Source organism: Erpetoichthys calabaricus, chromosome 4 (genome assembly GCF_900747795.2).
Source record: "Erpetoichthys calabaricus chromosome 4, fErpCal1.3, whole genome shotgun sequence".
Classification (NCBI taxonomy): Eukaryota; Metazoa; Chordata; class Cladistia; order Polypteriformes; family Polypteridae; genus Erpetoichthys; species Erpetoichthys calabaricus.
Genome location: NC_041397.2, coordinates 228,347,779 through 228,368,009, shown reverse-complemented (window position 1 = coordinate 228,368,009; position 20,231 = coordinate 228,347,779). Strand labels below are relative to the sequence as shown.

General features: G+C 36.8%; 1 protein-coding gene across 3 annotated transcripts in view; it reads left to right on the top strand.

Annotated features, from left to right (window-relative positions):
* LOC114651221 (cytoplasmic dynein 2 heavy chain 1) overlaps positions 1–20,231 on the top strand; it is a 462,099-nt gene that overhangs the window by 133,931 nt on the left and 307,937 nt on the right. For 2 of the 3 annotated variants that reach the window (XM_051926882.1, XM_051926881.1), the window contains exons 45-49: positions 3,535–3,686; positions 8,028–8,172; positions 9,765–9,867; positions 16,967–17,134; positions 17,891–18,018. In XM_051926882.1, the coding sequence (XP_051782842.1) occupies positions 3,535–3,686; positions 8,028–8,172; positions 9,765–9,867; positions 16,967–17,134; positions 17,891–18,018 (696 nt within the window). The remainder of the gene's footprint in view (positions 1–3,534; positions 3,687–8,027; positions 8,173–9,764; positions 9,868–16,966; positions 17,135–17,890; positions 18,019–20,231) is intronic. The other variant, XM_051926883.1, reaches the window with a different exon arrangement.

The following is a 20,231-nucleotide window of genomic DNA, read 5'->3' as shown; positions in this document are numbered from 1 at the left end:
CCTTTAGAAAACTGCTTTGCAAGAACATCTCTGTTTGTTTTTGTAACTCCATTTCTAATGGATGGTATTTTGTACTTTTACTTAACTATTCCAAAACACACAAAAAATTCACCTCTTAACACATACTTTGGTATTTTCTCTATAACTAGGGGGCTCCGTCCCCTGCTCGCTTCGCTCGCCAACCCCTGGCGTTGGGGCATGACAAAGAGTGAGATGTATGATTTAGATATAGTACAGTGTGCAGGTTTGGATGATGCGTATAGAAATAAAAAATAGAGTGTTTGGCATAGAGTAATGTTTTATTGGAATATTTCTTTGTATACAACATTAGTAGTAAAGATGGTGTCTTGTCCTTGAATGAGTCTTCCTTGGCATGGATCATTTATAATTTTAACTTTAACGTCAGATGAACGTCGAACACGTGAGAAGGCAACATAAAGTTGTCCATGTCCAAAAACGGGTTCAGAGAGGTAGATGCCAACCTTGTCCATGGTTTGTCCTTGTGATTTGTTGATGGTCATGGCAAATGCAGCTTTAATGGGGAACTGTCGGCGTTTCAATATAAAAGGTAATTCTAGGTCAGAACTCGTAAGGTCAATTCTAGGAATGAGAACAGTATTGCTAGCATGTGATCCTGTAAGAACTGTTGCTTGAATAACATTGTGTGTCATGGTGTTGACGACTAAACGTGTGCCATTGCATAAACCCTGTTTAGTGTTAAGGTTTCTTAATAGCATGATTATTGTTCCGTTTTTAAGGGTAAGGTTGTGTTGTGGTCATCCGGCCGGGTTAGTCTTGGATCTTGTTCTTTGTCCTTTATCAAGACCAAAGCAATTGTAGTTGACGCTATACCTTCTGCATTTGCTTTTGTATTGGCCTCCTTTTCAACTTCATGTAGCATTTTTATAGACTTAGCTAATGGGTGACTGTTTATGACATGAGAGACGTTTCTCATTATAAGCTCTGTGCATTGTTTGTTTTCAGGAAGGTTCATTCGTTGACAGATTGCCTCATCTGGATCTAGGATGTAGATTTGTGCATATTTGCATTGTTGATTTGTTTCAGGGTGCACTGTTCCAATGCGATGCAATATTTGTCCACATATGGGAAAGCAGTATGGGCCATTGCCTTTTGGTGGCCTGATATGTACTCCGGTAGATGCAAAAGCAAATGAACTATTGTAGGATCTAATGCAGTTCATAAAGTTTTTACTTTCAGGCACATCGTTAGTTAGAAGCTTCTGTAGATATTCAGGATATGAATGTAAAGGAGTCAGTCTAATCTGCCCCTTTTGACAACAACGTGTAAATTCATTATTTGTATTGCCAGTTGTTTCTTCTGGGAAGTTAAGTGAATGACAATGATTGCAAATGACATTCATTAATCCCAATGAATTTTCCTCAATAGTGGATTCATTATTGAAGGCGTTTTCAGCCATTTGGCTTATCGTTTAACATGTGTCTGGCGTTGATGTCCGCCACGTGCATGTTTTGCTTTTGGCGTTTGAGTGCCGCGTTTTTGCATGTCCATTATTTGGGACGCGCTATTTTTTTCTTTTAATTTATTCGCCTCCGCTTTGCGCAAAGTCCGTTTCACTCTACGTCGTGCATTGTTTGTATCGAGCCTTGTCCGTTTTTGTATGTCGGTCATTTGAGCTCTCTCCTTTTGGAGTCTTGCTTTCTTTTTTTCTGGCAGTTCATTTGCGCTTTCTAGACGTCTGCGTTCATTTATTTTTTCTCTTCGCTCCCTTTTTTGTATGTCTGAGACGCGAGCTCTTTCGTTTTGAAATCGTGCTTGTTTCGATGCAACACTTTGAGACGCGCGCTGTATGCCCCTACGTTCATTGTGTCTGTCCATTTGGGCACGTCTCTGTAACAGTGTTACTTGTGCTTTGCGTTTTTTGATCCGCGACATTTTTTCTCCCGGAGTTTCAGAAGCGTGTTTTATGCTCCCCCGTCTCTTTTGTTGTTTCTTTAGTGTTCGTGTGTTTGTTCCTGTTATCCTTTCCGAATCGTTTTGTACCCGTGACCGTGTATTCATGACTTGTTTCTTTCTCAGCATGCGAAATATGGATAAGTAATAAGGAGGATCGCACTCACTGTTAATATGTTTCCTTTTCTGCAGTTGAACGGTTAATAGTGCTTTATTGTAAGGAGATCCACCTATGCTGACACCTATGCTGCCTAGTGTGAAGGTGTTGACGTTCACTTTAGAATATGTGGCTTTGGGTGTCACTTCTTATGGATGTGGGAGGGGGGGGGGGTGAGGATTGTTGTTGCGCGAGCGTCTTCTTTCTTTTTGTGTTCCTGTGTCTTGTTAAATCCCCGTCTTTGTGTGTGTCCCGTCCCTTGCTTGTAGGGTCTGTGGGGTGGTTTTGTGTTCTTTTTTTTTTGTGTTCCATGGGCTTGTTGAATCCCCCTCTTGGTGTGTGTCCCGTCCGGTGCCTGTAGGGGTGGTGTGGGTGCCTTGCTGTTGTGCGCGGGCCTTTTTTTTTTTTTTTTTTTGGGTCTAGTTTCGTGTGCAATGTGTTTCGTGCTTTGCCTGCGTTTGACTACTTTTTTATGTGCCTTTTCCTTTTTTCGGTGCTCGTTGCGCCTCCTTTCTTTGACTCCTGTTTTCTCTTTTTTCTGTGCTCACTCCTTTTTTCTGTGGTCTTGTCCGCCTCTCTTGGCCCCACATCCGCCTCTCGCGGACTCTTTTCGCGCCTGCGCAGTACATCTTTTTGCGTTTCTTTGACTCCTTTTTTCTCTTTTTTCTGTGCTCACTCCTTTTTTCTGTGGTCTTGTCTGCCTCTCGCGGCCCCTCATCCGCCACGCACGGCCTCTTTTGTCCGCCTCTCGCGGCTCCTCAGCCGCCTCTCACGGACTCTTTTTGCGCCTGCGCAGTACGTCTTTTTGCGGCTACGGCCCATGGCCGGATGTCCCTGCGTCCATCCGGTTTAGCATTCTCGGTTAGTAATATGGATGTTTAGAATCATTACATAACTAGTGCTTGTTTTTGATTCAACACCACAGGGCCACACTTTCTTTTCTAGAATATTTCTGTGTACATTAATTGGATTTATAGTTGTGTCTAGCATCATAAGTCATGAAGGTAAAGGGGTTAATCACTCAAAGTACACAAGGTTCCATCTTGGAGTGTTACAGTGACAAACTGCTCCTCCCCTTTTTACTTTGGAAAACATTTTCATTTTAATTCCAAATGGCAGTTACTGTGTGTTTTCAAAACACAAAAGCAGTTAACTGATAGCAAGAAAACTATATTAATGTAATGAATAACATTCAAGATTGTTAATGCCATTGCACTCATAACTTGAGACCTGTCTGTAGCATGACGTGCTATAATGAAAGATGCACTATTTTCGCATTCTAAAGTCTACATGGGAAAAGCATTTTGTAGTTTTGGATCATATCTGAATATATATTTTTTATAAATTCATTTATTAATTGTGTTTTCAGTAAGACTTAAAAAAATTAAGAATTTGCTTTGATTTTTAAAATATAACCAGTTTTTTTTGATCCATTCACCATCCAGGTCTTGACTTATTATGGGTTTTATGATGAGAATCTTGAATGGGTTGGTCTGGAGAACATTCAGGTTGTAGCGTCAATGTCAGCTGGTGGCTCAGTAGGAAGACATTGCCTAACAACCAGATTCACTTCAATTGTCCGTATCTGTACAATAGAGTAAGTTCTTACCGTTTATGTGTATTTATATTATATTTGGTCAGTTATTTTCAAAGTAAAAACTAATAGGGATTAATAGGTTTATAGGGCCATTACTCTCATGTGTACTGAATACAGCAAAATTGTTACTTGCATGTGCAGTTCAACATGCAACACGTCACCACTCTCTGGCACCACAATTAATAAGTATTACCACCTTACCCTTAAAATGTCTGTTTTCTGTACATGAAAAGTCTCAAGTCATATTTATTGAACTATTGCAAATATATCTTTTTATATACAGCCTTCATCCAAGTAATGACTATAACTTTATATTGGTTGTTTTTGGTTTTTTTTTTTGCATCACCTTACAAAGAATGAGTATAAACATGTCCTTTGATAAACCATTTTAAAAGTATAGCTAATTAAATCAAATTGTTTATTCAGGAAATTATTCATTTTTCAAGTATTATTTACTTCTGAAATTATAGCATTATGAATTTAAAGTTAGTGTTTAATAAGTAAAATATCTGATATTTTAATTATAAGTCGATAAATTTTAATGTTTTATTTTTTGGGGGGAATCTTGTTCTGTGCCTGATATGCTTTTACTTGATTTTAACAGTAATTTACAGTCATGTGAAAAAGTAAGTACTCCGTATGAAATGTTTTTTTTTTTTTGGACATATGTGAACATATCAAGATTTAATCTTCATTTAAACATGCTGTGAGATAAGCCTGGACACCACCAGACTGAGACCACATCTTTATAAAAAGCACACGTTTATTTAACACAGTCCCGCACAGCACACAGTGCTCCCAGCGCCAATCACCCCTAATACAGGCCTTTCTCACACTGTCCATGGGCCGCCTTTTCCTCTCTCCACGGGAGCTTTGTCCTGCTCCCACTCCCGACTCTAGCTCCCAGACTGTAGGAAGGCGGCCCCTTTTATGTTCACCCGGGCGTGCTCCAGGTGCTTGTTGATGCTTTTCCAGCAGCACTTCCTGGTGTGGTGGAAGTGCTGCTCTTGCACCAGGAAGCACTCCGGGTGTCCCTGGAAGGCTCTTCTTCCATCTTCCTGGGTGTGGCGGAAGTGAATGTTTCCCAGGCTCCATGAGACTTGGGGCGCCCCCTGGCAGTGGCCAAGGGCTCAAACGGGCTTGAGCCTCCTTGCTCCTCTACCGTGGTCCTCTCCAGATCCAGGGCGGTTGCCCCCTCGTGGCCCGGAGGACGTAAACGCCACCTCCCGGTCCTTCCAGGTGTCCCGGCTGGGTCTGTCCCCCAGCCTCCTGTGACAATGCTTAGATTAAGATAATATAATTGATAAAAACTTAAGATATTTTGACTTTGTAATAATTTATTTAATGAAAGATTAACACATATGAAATTTCTGTTTGTGGGAAATGCAAGTATAACCTTGGCTGTAATAACTGATTTTGCCCTGTTTGGAATAACCTCAAGGAGGTGTTCCTTATAACTGTCTACCAGTGTCTGACATCAACTGAGAGAAAGTTTTTCCCACTCCTCCATGTTGAATTCTTTCAGCTGATGTTGAGGGGTGTCTTACATGCACATAGGCTGTTCAGGCCCTGATGCAGTAAAGCAACACCAAACCATAACATTTCCATTACCATACTTTACAGTAGGTAGCATGTTACTCAAATGCTGTCTTTGGTTTTCACCAAATATATCTTCTGGCACTGTGGCCAAATAACTCTGTCTGTCCAAAGCGTATTTGTTTTGGAAATCCAGAGTCCTCATGTACAACACCTTGCATTGAATTTTAAAACATGGCATATGGCAGAGGAAACCCACCACGAAAACATACAAACTACAGGTAGGGGACACTTGGGACGTGACCACCTTACTGCAAGACATCAGCGCTTCCACCGCACCACCATGCCCCACATGTTTAATTATTACGGTAACAATGTACATTATTTAAATGAAGTTAACAATTTATCTGTAAAATGTAATATACATACTTTACTGCATTTCATCATAAAAATTATATCAAGTATACATCCTAGTATTCTAACAGCAGACACCTCCATTAGGATAGCTCTTGGAAATCTAAATTGACTTCGAATCCAAACATCATCATCTATAAATTTGTGTTCTCTTCCAAATCTTCCATTTGCGATGTCTTCCAACAATGGTAATGTAGCCATGTTAGTTGGAATTGTTTGGCTATTCCATGCACCATTATATTGTTACAGAATGATTACAATCAAGTGAATTAAATGTATAAATGATATGCAGTTAATTTTGGTGTATTTGATAAAGCCCACATTATGGATACAAATCTAAAAAAGAAAAGGATACCACACAAAAACAGTAGCAGTACTTTGATTCCTGGTGCTTCGTATTTGCAAAGCCAAGCAGAAATGTGCATACGCATGGCTTGAGGCTGCTGTGAAAATGTGGGTGGCTTTACTCCAAGTTTAGTTTTTATACATCTTGAAGTGAGCATGGTGTGCGCAACATGTTTGTGCATATGCACCATTTATACATGAGGCCCCTGGTATTCCTGGACAAACTTTATTTAGTCTTGTCCCGATGTTCTTTCTTGACAGCAAAGTTTTCCCCATGGCACACATCCCATGTAAATCTAGTTTGTGCAGCCTCTTTCTAATGGTTGATTCATGCATTTTGGCATCAACAGTGATGCTAAGTTACCTGTAGAATCTGTGATGAAATTCTGGGTTTCTTGGAGACTTCTGTCACCATTTCGGATTCTAGTATCAGGCTGAACTTGCTGGGGTGGCCTGCTCTGGACAAGTTGGAAGTTTTGTTTTTTGAAATCTCCACTTGTAGAATGATTTTTGGGACAGTGGGATGGTTGATTTCCAATTGTTTGGACATCTTTCGATTCCCTTCCCATGCTCCTAAGAATCTGTAATCTTCTTTTTGGAGGCCTGAAAGAGCTCTTTCTATTTAAACATGATGATAACACAGACTTCAACAACAAAGAGCAAACCATACCAAATGTCAGATTTTTAAAGTTCCTTTCAAATGATCTAATCATTTGCACTTGATCTGTTGCACCTGATTCCTAGTGTACCCGATTCCAATTTTAGGCATTTGAAGTAGTGATAAATGTAGGGTTGTACTTAATTTATAACCATGTGAAATTAGCATTTATGTTTATTTCAATTGTAGAATAGACTATGAAATGTAAATATGGCATGCTGCTTGTTATATCACCTTTATGTATAGATACTGTTTAAGTGAAGATCAAATCTCGATATGTCCAGATATGTTTTAAAAAAAGGAACATTTCATTGGGCATACTTACTTTTCACATCACTGTGTATACTTAAGCCTCATCTTCAGCATTTCATTTAGTTTATTTTGCTTCACGTTTCTACATAACAAAATTCAGTTCACAATTATAATTTAAAAGTATTTCCTTATTTGGTAAGTTGTTCTTCGTGAAGAACTTTCCAACCCTTATCATCTGTTTCAGAGTCAAACTACTCCTTTTTTGTTTATATTATAATTGGTGTTTCAATATGTTATTTAGGATAAATGTCACAACATATATACTACATGATAAAATATTAAATATATAGTAAATAATAAAGATATAAATTACTGTATTTTTAAGGATTTAATGTTCAAAACTTTATGTACCACACCTCAAATCCTACACTGCAATTCTGTTTAGGAATTTTTCCTGCCTTCTGCCTAATACTTGCTGGGTTACGCTCCAGACTCTTGGCATCCCCACCCTAAATAAGTGGATTAAAAAACTGGATAGATGGATGGATGGATGGACACTATGTATAATAACCATTTAGCTATCAATTTTGGAACCCACCTTTTTCATTACAGCATCACAGAAAGAGAAGAATCCTGGCAGAATGGGAGAAATGACCCTGGACAGGATTACCAGTCCATTACAGTATACCATCAACCACACACCCACCTTAATACAACTTGGTCAAATTTAAACTCTTACACTTTACTATATATGCACATATTAGTTGTGTCCCTTAATATTTACAAAGAAATAAATATGTGATAACAAAGCAAACTGACTAGATATATTTCAATAAGCAGGTTCATATATATATATATATATATATATATATATACAGAAAAAAGTTACACTGAAGGTATTTAATCTTGAATTGTATTTCATGGTAATTCACCACTTTTTTGGAACACTTTTTTATCTTGATGTTCATTGCCTCCATAACTTATCTTTTCCCAAACTGCTAGCTGAAGATAGAAGACAGTACAGTAGTTGCTAACAGTTTTTGAACAGATAATTTATATATTATATATCTAGCATTAGCATAATTATTCTTAAATTAAGTATGTTTTGATTAAATATTAATTAAAACACTTTCTAGCTACCCTGACAGAGAACAGTTGCAAACTGTTTACAGTACTTATCTTCAACCAGTTCTACACAGAACATTAAAGAACCATCCCTCTTGGGGCTCACCAGGAAAAATTCACCAGCTGGCAGCATCCATGGTGCATATATATGAGCAGGTAATCAGATATGTTGTTTTGTTTTCTTCCACAGAAGTGTAATTAAACAGTATCTTTTGTACATTTCTGCTGTATTAAAAATAGAAAAACATCTTCAACATGCAGCTTATTCAAAAGCTTTCTATTTCAGAAAACATTTTTCTGGTGTGAAATGTCATACCTTCTGTAAGCACTTTTATGACAGGTAAATTACCTACAAGATGCATAAAAAACCCTGAAACACACCATAAGTAAAGTTACTTTTTGTTTTTAAGTGTGTTGGTTCCTACAAACCTATTGGAATTGATACACATAGGTTCATCCTAAATAAATTAATACATCAGAAGTGCATTACTGATAATCGAAATTAGATAAATGACTAAAAATCCTGGTTTGCTAAGTAAAACAAGCCAAAGGAAACAGGGGTAAGCAACATTTCAGTGCAAGACCTAGGATATGCTCCTATAATGTTTGTTTTATTTATTGTTCAGTGTCCTTGAGTGCTTAGAAAGGCGCCTACAAATAAATATATTATATTATTATTATTATTATATTAAAAATATATTATTACAAAGGCTAGTACAGTAACTGTAACTGATTTGTTGCTTTTTTCAATGTTAGTTTTTGATAGGTTTGGTTTTGACTTGGTTGGCTTTTGACTGTTGTGGTGGACCTTACTGTATTGTTTGCTATCTACTGGTCCCTAATATAGACCTCTGATTTTTTTTTTGTTTTTTTTGTTTTTAACCCCTTTTCCATTTAGATAGTGAGTGACACCTGTTGTTTAAAACATAATCCATCTATCTTACAGGTTCATGTGTTCCAAGTTTTTGGGGGTATAGGGGATGGGTGGGGATAGAATCCAGTCCATGCAGCATTAGACATAAAATGGGCAAAAACCTGGATTGGACATTTGTCCATATAATTATGCACAGACTGACACTCCCTCATACCAGGGCAATTTCGTCAAGACAGCATTGCCTACTAACCATTATATCATTTTTACCTTGTGAATAAAAATAATTAAAAGTAAGTTAAGTACATGTCACTTATCAACTGCATTTTATTTATGTATCCCATTGTCAAAAGAAAAAAAACATAAATAATTACACTATATCAAAATCTTGTAATTCACTTCAATAATCTGAATAGGTCACAAGATTTGCAAAAGTTTTAATAATTGCAAATTTATAGCCACACTCAATTAACTAATTAAAAGTTTGTTTTTTGTTTACTTTAGAGATCTTTTTTTCTGGAGTACAGATTGTTTTGAAATTTGTGATAATCCTGCATTTTCTCTGCATTAAACAGTTTTTATTCTTGTTATTCTAAAATAGGTCCTGCCTTTGTTTCTGATTAACCCCTGCTGTTTTAAGTTAACAGTCAATAAACTTTTGCTTGTTAATATCACAATTTACATATTCAGTATTATGTTTTGTGCTTTGTGTTAAATGCTTTATTGAATAAAAAAATGTGCACAGTATAGTTTTAAGTGACATTTTAAAATGTCTTTCCTCTAATATATCTGATGAATTATTTATAGAGTTCTGTAATGTAGATATTGGTTATTTTACGGCTAGCCAATTTCTATAGTTATTCTTCTTTGTCCTTAGGTTGTAGCAAAATTTACAGTGGATGACTACAGTCACTATCTCTTCACTCCATATGTTTTAACACAATGGGTACTAAGCTTATTTCGATATGATCTAACTGAAGGTAAGTATACTATATCTTGACTCTTTAGAGGTAACATTCTAAAGTACTGAGATAATGATTTGGTGGTAGGGAACTATCCCTGATGCACACAGAGAGGATAGGATGTTCAGGAGTTTTGGTGATTTCATTAGTTGGTTTTGCTGGGCTTCACTTTAATAATTTATTGCCTAATAGCACTTAATTATTTTTTAAATTTGAGTTTTAAGTGCAAAAATGTGGTTAGTTTAAGACAAATGTTCAAATCCAGAATGTTTGTTAACATTTAAACTTACGTTGAGCATTTATATAATTGTAGTAGATAAAATGTTTAAAACTGTTTTTTTGAAGTATAAAAATTTACCTGCGGTGGGCTGGCACCCTGCCTGGGGTTTGTTTCCTGCCTTGCACCCTGTGTTGGCTGGGATTGGCTCCAGCAGACGTCCGTGACCCTGTAGTTAGGATATAGCGGGTTAGATAATGGATGGATAATAATTAACAGAACACTGATTAAAATTGGGTGTTAATTATTTTTTTGAGTGATAATGACAAATTAGAGTGGGTGTAATTTTGAGTTGGAATTAGTATAAACCTAGTCAATTTCAACTTAGAATTTTTGATTTCATTGGAAGCAGTATTTTATAGAGAATCATTTTAATTTAGTAAACACATTTATATACACTGCCTGGCCAAAAAAAAGTCGCCACCAAAAAAAAAAAGGTAACACACTCTAATATTTCATTGGACTGCCTTTAGCTTTGACTACTGCACGCATTCGCTGTGGCATTGTTTTGATAAGCTTCTGCAATGTCACAAGATTTAGTTCCATCCAGTGTTGCATTAATTTTTCCCCAACATCTTGCATGATGGGTGCATCACTTCATCTGCCTCTCTTCTTACCCTGATGCGCCCATCACTCTGGAACAGGGTAAATCTGGACTCATCAGACCACATGACCTTCTTCCATTGCTCCAGAGTCCAATCTTTATGCTCTCCTAGCAAATTGAAGCCTTTTTTTCCGGTTTGCCTCACTGACTAGTGGTTTTCTTACGGCTACACAGCTGTTCAGTCCCAATCCCTTGAGTTCCCTTCGCATTGTGCGTGTGGAAATGCTCTTACTTTCACTATTAAACATAGACCTGAGTTCTACTGTTGTTTTTCTTCGATTTGATTTGTTTAAGTGATCGCCGATCACGATCATTCAGGATTTTTTTCCTGCCACATTTCTTCCTCGAAGACGATGGGTCCCCACTATCCTTCCAGTTTTTAATAATACGTTGGACAGTTCTTAACCCAATTTTAGTAGTTTCTGCAATCTCCTTAGATGTTTTCTCTGCTTGATGCATGCCAATGATTTGACCCTTCTCAAACAGACTAACATCTTTTCCATGACCACGAGATGTGTCTTTCGACATGGTTGTTTAAGAAATGAGAAGCAACTCATTGCACCAGTTGGGGTTAAATAACTTGTTGCCAACTGAAAGATAATCGCCCATGCAGTAATTATCCAATAGGAGGCTCATACCTATTTGCTTAGTTAAATCCAGGTGGCGACTTTTTTTTTGGCCAGGCAGTGTATATATTCATTGCATTCATAGTCTGAGTCTCGACGACCTGAATTGTGTGGGTGGTTACCTACCAGGTCCACAATGCACCGCATAATAGTACGGAAGGCTTTATTTGACAGTAAACTATGCTATATATCTATAATAATAAAAGGCAAAGTCCTCACTGACTGACTCACTCACTCACTCACTGACTGACTCATCACTAATTCTCCAACTTCCCGTGTAGGTGGAAGGCTGAAATTTGGCAGGCTCATTCCTTACAGCTTACTTACAAAAGTTAGGCAGGTTTCATTTCGAAATTCAAAGCGTAATGGTCATAACTGGAACATATTTTTTGTCCATACACTGTAATGGAGGAGGCGGAGTCACGTATCGCGTCATCACGCCTCCTACGTAATCACGTGAACTAAAAACAAGGAAGAGATTTACAGCACGAGTCACACGCGGGAATGAAGGTAAATGACGTTAATTTTTGACTGTCTTTTAATACTGTGTAAGCATACATATTAACACATGTGCAATTAAACGTGTGCATTTACGGGGTGATTTCTCAGGCTTAAAAGCTCACCTTTTATCAAACGCGGGAACAAAGGTAACTGACGTTGTTCACTGTCTTTTAATACTGTGTAACCATACATATTAACACATGTCCAATTAAACGTGTGCATTTACGCGGTGATTTCTCAGGCTTAAAAGCTCGCCTTTTACTAAAAAGGTAAATGCAAAACTATTTTCAATCAGTTTATTGAAACGCTCCCGTTAAGGATTGCAATAACATATTCGCGAGATAAAAGAACGAAGTAGGGGGAAATGGAGGAACAGCCGCAAACAGCGAAGAGCAAAAAATGTATTAAACAATTGAGAACGGAGCGAGTTAAGCATACAAGCATGTTCATAAGGGAAACAAAGCACGGTGTAAAACGTAAGTTTAAATTAAGTTTATAGAAACGCTCCCGCTGCGGATTGCAATAACATATTCGCGAGATAAAAGTTTAATGAGAAGACACGAGGTATAAACGAACCACACGCCGTGGCGCAACGTTAGGGGCAACAGTTTCAACCATTCTATGATCTGCTTCTCGCAACTGAAAGACGGCACATGGCGGATGTTAGCCGACTTGCTGACCGCAACGTTAGGGGCTTCAAGTATGGCGCTGACGCCACATCTCAGTGCCAACACTTTGCAGACTGTACTTAAAAGACACGCCCTCCTCACTGGACAGTTAAAAACACCAATCAAACTAACAATGACATCAAGTATTACCCAATCAAAAGTAGGAAAGGAGGCATCTTCATAAAATGCGTGTGGGATGATTTGCATGAGACGCTGCTTTAAAAAAAAAATGATTAAAAAAATACGGGATAAATCCCGTCCAGTATTGATTCAAAACGGGACGCGCAATTTCATTGTCAAACGCGGCACGATTCCGTATTTTAAAGGACGGGTGGCAACCCTACAGTGCCAGGTAACCACCCATACAATCAGATTGTGATTCAGACTAGGAATGCAATGAATGTAATTACCCCGATCTACATACAAGGCGAAAGTCTTGCAACATTCAAAGATGATGGTTTGGGATAATTAGTACTTATTAAGTACACCATGGAACATAAAAGAGCTTATGAAGCCTTGAACCGAAAAAAGCAACATCTCAGAGATCGTACAAAAAAAAAGGAGGTAATGTCGTTTTACTCGCTGTAGATTTTAGTGAAACATTACCAGTTATTCCACGAGGGAGACCAGCAGATGAACTCAACGCTTCTTTAAAATCCATGCTTCTCCCACGGTCGGTTATATGTCGCGTGTTCTCGGGTAGGTACACCAAAAAATGTATACATTTAAGCATGTAATGGGCAAACAAAAAATGAGGTATACCCGAAGGCACTGCAGTAGTACTCAATGTAACTTTACTTCTTAAATGTTAATGTTTTACTGTTTAATAATTTATACGCTTCTTATATATTGTTCAAATTCTTTTATCAAAATACCAGTGACAGCGCAATGCACGATAACATGGAGTGAATACACCATACGCATCTGTCCACGGCCGCCCTGGTGTGCGCAGATAGGAGTTGATTCTAAAATAAAATAAACATAAAAAGAGTAATACAATCATCACCCATAAAGCGGATAGCAGACGTGACGTATTATATGTGTACCAGATTTCAAGTCAATAGGTGAAACAGTTTGCAAGCTACAGGTGATTTAAAATCCTGGACAGACCAACGAAAAGCCACGGTAGCAAATTATACAAGAAGATTTTACTGTTTAATTATTAATATTTATATGAAATGTGCTTCTTATATATTACTTCATATTCTCATATGATAATGATGTTAATGTTGTTTATATTGATTTCTATGTTATTGTAAGTGTATCTATGTGTGTATATGTATGTATGTATGTATGTATGTATGTATGTGTATATATATATATATATATATATATATATATATATATATATATATATATATATATATATATATATATATATATAAAAAAAATATATATATAAAAAATATATGTGTATATGTATATATAATATATCTGTATATGTGTGTATATGTGTGTGTATATGTGTATATGTATATATATATGACAGCAACACTCATAACAATGACAACACAATTACATTGACAATCATGTTACGTTATTTTTAAAATGTTTCCTTTACTTTTTCATAACCTCTTTAACACACTACTTCTCCGCTGCAAAGCGCGGGTATTTTGCTAGTATATATATATATATATATATATATATATATATATATATATATATATATATATATATATATATATATATATACATACATGTATATATATATATATGTATGTATATATATATATATGTATATATATATATATGTATGTATATATATATATATATATGTATATATATATATATATAAATATATATAAATATATATGTATGTATATATATGTATAAATATATATACTAGGAGGTTCACCCCTACTAGCTTCGCCAACCCCCCCCCGGCCTGCGTTATGCACCAGCCACTTCGCTGAACGCACCCCAAGGAGATGCTGTCGCTCCTCTGAAACCCCCTCTTATGGGAAACAAATAGTTTTTTTTTTTACCTCCTCTTTGCTCGATCAGCTGCTGACTTGCTGCTGTTGCCGTGCCGATTGATCTGCATATCGCTCGGTGCTTCAAACATTTAAAAGCCTGTACAGCAGCTGTCCTACTCTTTGTCTTTTATTTCTGGCCCCGGGCGTGGTTAAATCTTTTGGCACAAAGTCTTGTCTCGTGGGACGTGAGTTCTTGATATTTTTTAGTTTATAATTTAAACATGGAATAAGAATCGTAAAATCTAACAAGATCACATTAAAGTTTGATAAATTCTGAAAAGAATAATACCAAACATATATATGTAGGTTTTAAAATAAGCCAGATTTAAAATGTGACAAAAACGTGACATAAAGTTGTTGCACTTTTAGGCTTAGGATTTTATATAGAGTAGATATATGTGTATATGTGTGTATATGTATATATATATATATATATATATATATATATATATATACACATACACACAAGGGGGCTTCGCTCGCCTACCCCTGGCGTTTTGAACCCGTGCCCGCTGGGCAGCCACGTGTGAGGATGACGCATGTTTAATACGGAGCGTTCGGCCGTGTCACTCTGGAGCCCCTCACTGTTAATACGGAGCTCCGTCCGTACTATTATGCGGTGCATTGTGGACCACTGCGGACCCCGTAGAGTTTCCCGTTTCAGTTTGTATCTCGGTCAGTCGAGCTTTTGTTTTTGAAGCTTTTGAATTCCGGTCTTCATTATCTGTAACCTGCTGTCCATGTGTTTGGCCCCCTCGTTTAACCTGTTTATGACGTTTTAGTTTGCTTTCTACTCTGTCTTTCATTTCTGATCTCGCTTTATTCTGCTTTTGTTTCAATGACACCTGGTGCGTGGTGAATATATTTTCCCTTTTTCGAGTAATAATTTTCATTTGTTTGCGATACTGTGATGTTTATCGTACTGTTAATAATGCATCACTGTAATGTGATTCACCTATGCTGTATATTTTGGACGTGTGAGGATGACGTATGTTTAAAACGGAGCGTTCGCCCGTGTCACTCTGGGTCTCCCCACTGTTACTACGAAGCTCTTTCCGAACTATCATGTGGTGCATTGTGGAGCACTGCGGACTCTGTAGTGTTTCCCGTTTCACTTCGTATCTCGTTTAGTCGAGCTCTTTCTTTTTTGAGCAGTGCCTGCCTAGTCTGCGGCATGTCAGACGCACGTTGTAGGCGCCTGCGTTCATTAATTATATCCAGGCAGGCGCGTGTTTGTATCTCGGTCACTCGAGCTGTGTCGTGTTGAATCCGTGCCTGCTTTGCCTACGCAGTTTGAGACGCGCGTTGTAGGCGTCCACGTTCATTAGAACTGTCCACGCGGGCTCGGTGTCGAAGCTGTGTCAGTTGTTGAGCTGTTTGGTTTTGGAGCCAAGACAGTTTTGCTTCCGCGGTTTCAGACGCGTGTCCGTGCCATCTTCCGTATCATGTCGGTTTTTACCGTGGTGTGTGGTATGGACGTTTAACTGTCGTTGTTTCTGCCTTTATATTCTGTATCTTGGTGTGCATGTGTTTCGTGCCTAGGTTTTTTTGAAGCTGTTGCATTCCAGTTTTCATCATCTGTAACCTGCTCACCATGTGTTCGTCCCCGTTCTTTAATCCCTTTATAAAGTTTTACTTTGTTTCCTACTCTGTGTTTTATTTCTGACCTCGCTTTATCCTGCTTGCGGCATGTCAGACGGTTCGTAGTCTCTCTCGTTTTACTCTGGGGAGGGGGGCTTTGTTCTGTAACCTGCTCTCCATGTGTTTGTCCCTGTTCTTTAACCTCTTTATGACGTTTTACTTTGTTTCCTACTCTGACGGTTCGTAGTCTCTCCCGTTTTGCTCTGGTGCGGGGGGGCTTTGTGTGGTGCCTGCGCACGTGCATAGTCTCTCCCGTATCACTTGGGGGGGGGGGGGGGGCTTTGTGTGGCACTTGCGCACTATGTCTTTTGCGTCCACGGGCAGTTCCCTGCGTCCATATCCGGTTTACCATTTCGTTTAGTAATATGGATATGTTCTGTATTGACTGCTTATGGCTAGATGAAGATTGAAGTCAATCACGACTGTCTGAAATATTTATTTCATGATATTAATAATCTAACCATCACTTGTTGAATAATTTGTTAACTTTACAAATAACAATACAATCAAGTGTTCTGAGTATACCAACAATTAGTTACTTTTCACTGATAACAGTAATTTGTCTCTCAAAATAGCAACTGCTGAAGTTAATATGTCATTTCTTTACTCTTGTAAGTATGACTTGACTTTGACTAATTTATTCTGAACTTTGAAAAACTATTTTAAACATCTTTTTCTTTCTTCCTTCTTTTCCTGACAATTTTCTTTCTGAACGCTATGAAAATGGTATGTAAAAAGTATGTATTTATCTTTTACGGTATCTTTTCATCGTTATATACTGTATACCTATAGTGACTTACTATTACTGAATTATGTGATTTTAGGTGCAACACACAATTCTGCAGATCTTGTCCTTGAAGTAGTTGCTTATGAAGCCTGCCGTCTTTTCAGAGACCGTATTGTTAGTACAAAAGATATCAATACATTTGACAATATTTTGTCATCAGTCATTCGTGGAGACTGGGGTTCTGACATTTTGGATAACATGACAGGTAAATATTGTACATTTACTGTAATTCATGTATTAAGCCTTATGAAAACTTTCCATAAAGTGTGCTTTTGTTAACATTTAAGGGAGTGCTGATAGAGAACCTAGTACTTTTATGTATTAAGAAGTTGCCTCATTTACATACAGTGGGACTAATAAACACAGCACCATGATTATCTACAGTATACTGTACACTTGCTTTGACTACCTAGTCATATTTATCATACAGTCTTGTCTTATCTATTAGATCTTAGAGCCAGAGAGCTGTTCTCACATTTAACTTGAAGTTACTGGCATTTATTCAATCTTCCAGTGTTTTTTTTCCATAAGGAAAATGTAAAATGTCTGTCTGTCAGACAGAAAAACCTATTGTTGTCTTCAGCTACTGTACAGTATATTGTAACCCTAACCCCATGTATGTTTAAGGAAGAATCGAAAACTCCTAAACATTTTAGCCATCTTCCTGTCTGTTATCGCAAGTTTACAGGTAATAGATCAGAGGGTCCTTACCAATACCCTAGCCATTTTTCCTTAACCTGTTGTTCACTTGTAAGGTATGTCCTTTGGTAGAAGCCCATTTACTAGGCATAGCTTTTTCTTGACCAACAGAACCATGTCCAAACTTGTCTAAAATTACACTCTACACTGCATATTTCGTAATACTGACTTGAGGAATATACTTATACAAGTTGCAATATTTTTAAATACCATGTTTTACTAGCATGTATTTGAAATGTGTTTATTTTTTATATTTTTTCAGATAGTTATTATGTAACTTGGGGAGCACATGAGCCTGGAACAATTATTGCACCTGGACAGCCTTTACCCCCCCATGGAAAACCTTTGGGTAGACTAAGCACTGCAGATTTGACAGAAGTCATTCGCAAGGTAAGGATCATCCATTTTTATTTCATTCATTATGTTATTTTTCACTTCAGATGTAATGCCAAAACTAACTAAAATTGCGGTCAACATGTATTATCTACAAATGCTCAGAAATAGATGCAGTGTCAGAAAATCTTGCTTGGAAATAGAATGAAGAAATGTATGTCATCACTCACTGATCCTTTTTTAACATTATGGCTAAAAGAATTCTTATTGGTTGTTTAAATGTAGTTGTATCTTAAGTATCATCCTAGCTCTTTTCAACTCTTTTTTCTCACTGACAACCATAAGTAATTGTCTTTTGCTTGTTTTAATCTTAACTTACTTTGAAATAATGCAATACTTTAAGGAGGACTTAGGGGATTTAAGTTATCTTTATAATCTAAATGTTTTTAGAGGAGTGAGGGAATTAAATACTATGTGCCACCTAATGCAGGTAACAGTGGAAATATGCAAGTTTTTAATACAAAAATAAATTTATGGGAGATATTGTAATAAAATGTACTTTAAATATTAACTGAGACAGCTGTACAAATATTAGAGTAAGGAACAGGAATTTATAGATATTATTAATTACTATATTTTAACTTCATATTTTAAAACACTAAAGACCGAAGAAGCCTATCTAGATATGTTATTCTGAAAGAGGCAAGATAAAATTCACTGGATAATGAAACTCTAGGATCAAGTAATTGTAATCCTGTACGTTTCACAGTATTTTGGCAGAACATATTTACAAAAACTAAAATTGGTAAATTTTACTAAGACAGATTTTAAGCAAATGTGTCAAAGTCATAAACAGCCAAATTTATACAAACGTCTAAGCATGGGGTTGGTCAAGAAGCAGTGGAGTAGCTTTAAAATTATATTATACACATTGCAGGAGAAGTGCATCCCTAAATTTAGAATAACTTGGATATGTAAAAGGAATCTGTAATTGTTGAATAAAGAATAAACAAAGCAATTGCAATTAAAACTGCCATTGTTTACCACATATAAGATAAATGACTGAATGTCTCATGTGGAAGAAGAATATTCAGGAAAGGTAAAAGATAGTTAAAGAAGAATATTGCCAAAAATCTGAAAGTTGGTCCAGTGAGATTCTTTAAATATTTTACTAGTAGAAGAGCAACAAGGGTATGAATTATATTAGAAATACTGAAGGTTAATTGTAGAAAATGAAACAGAAAATGCTATATATAAATTGACATTTTTCTGAAAATTACATAAGTGAAGATGTCATGCCTTCTTGTAGCTACAGACAGAAACAAGGAAGTTATTTTGACATAGCAGAGACAGCAGGAAAAAGTTGTACTAGGATTAAAAAGACTACAAGTAAATAAAAGGCCAGGACCAAATAACATTTATTCCAGAGTGATAAAGGAAGTTGGTGATTACAAATACATTCTTCATGCTTATTTTTCAAAATTGCACATGAGGGAAACTCCTAAAAACTGAAATCTAGCAAATGCCCCATTATAAAAAAGATGATAGAGCTGATCCTAGTACCTATAGTTCAGTAAAGTAAATGTGTACTATGGGTAGTTTAATGGAATTAGAGAGAGGATTATTTTTCCCAATTAGGCAATGTTCGAAGTGTAGTTTTTCAAGGATCGCTGCTGTAGCTGCTACTCCTATAAATTTATATAAATGATTTAGATAAAAATGTAACTAACAAGCAGGTTAAACATTGCATTAGGCTTTGCTAATGACATTATACTAGTTGGAATTGAGTCATCAGAACCATTTAAAATAAATATGAACAGAATTCAAACTTGGCATGAAGCTTAATGTAAATACATGTAATGTATTACATGTAGGATGTAAAAATTTTAGATTTGAGGGGTTTGATCTGAAACTTGGAAGCACAACTGATGAGAAGGACCTGTAGTGGGCTTATCACTGTGCACATGCAGGCAGCATAGAGAAGTGATTAAGGTGACTGATGTTAGGTTACACTGCATGATAAACTGAGTACAAATTAAGGGAGGTTGTTTGTAAGCTTTATAACGCACTACTGATGCATCATCTAGATGTCATTCTGGTTTTGTTATTACAAAGTATAATATTACTAGAGAAAGTCTAGAGTGCAGCAACTAGACTGATTTCAGTAATATGGGGAAACAAAGTCATGAAGGGGATAACTGAAGTGGACTTCAGCTATTACAATGACTAAATCAACCAAACATAGGAGGGACAGATGGAGACTGGTTAAG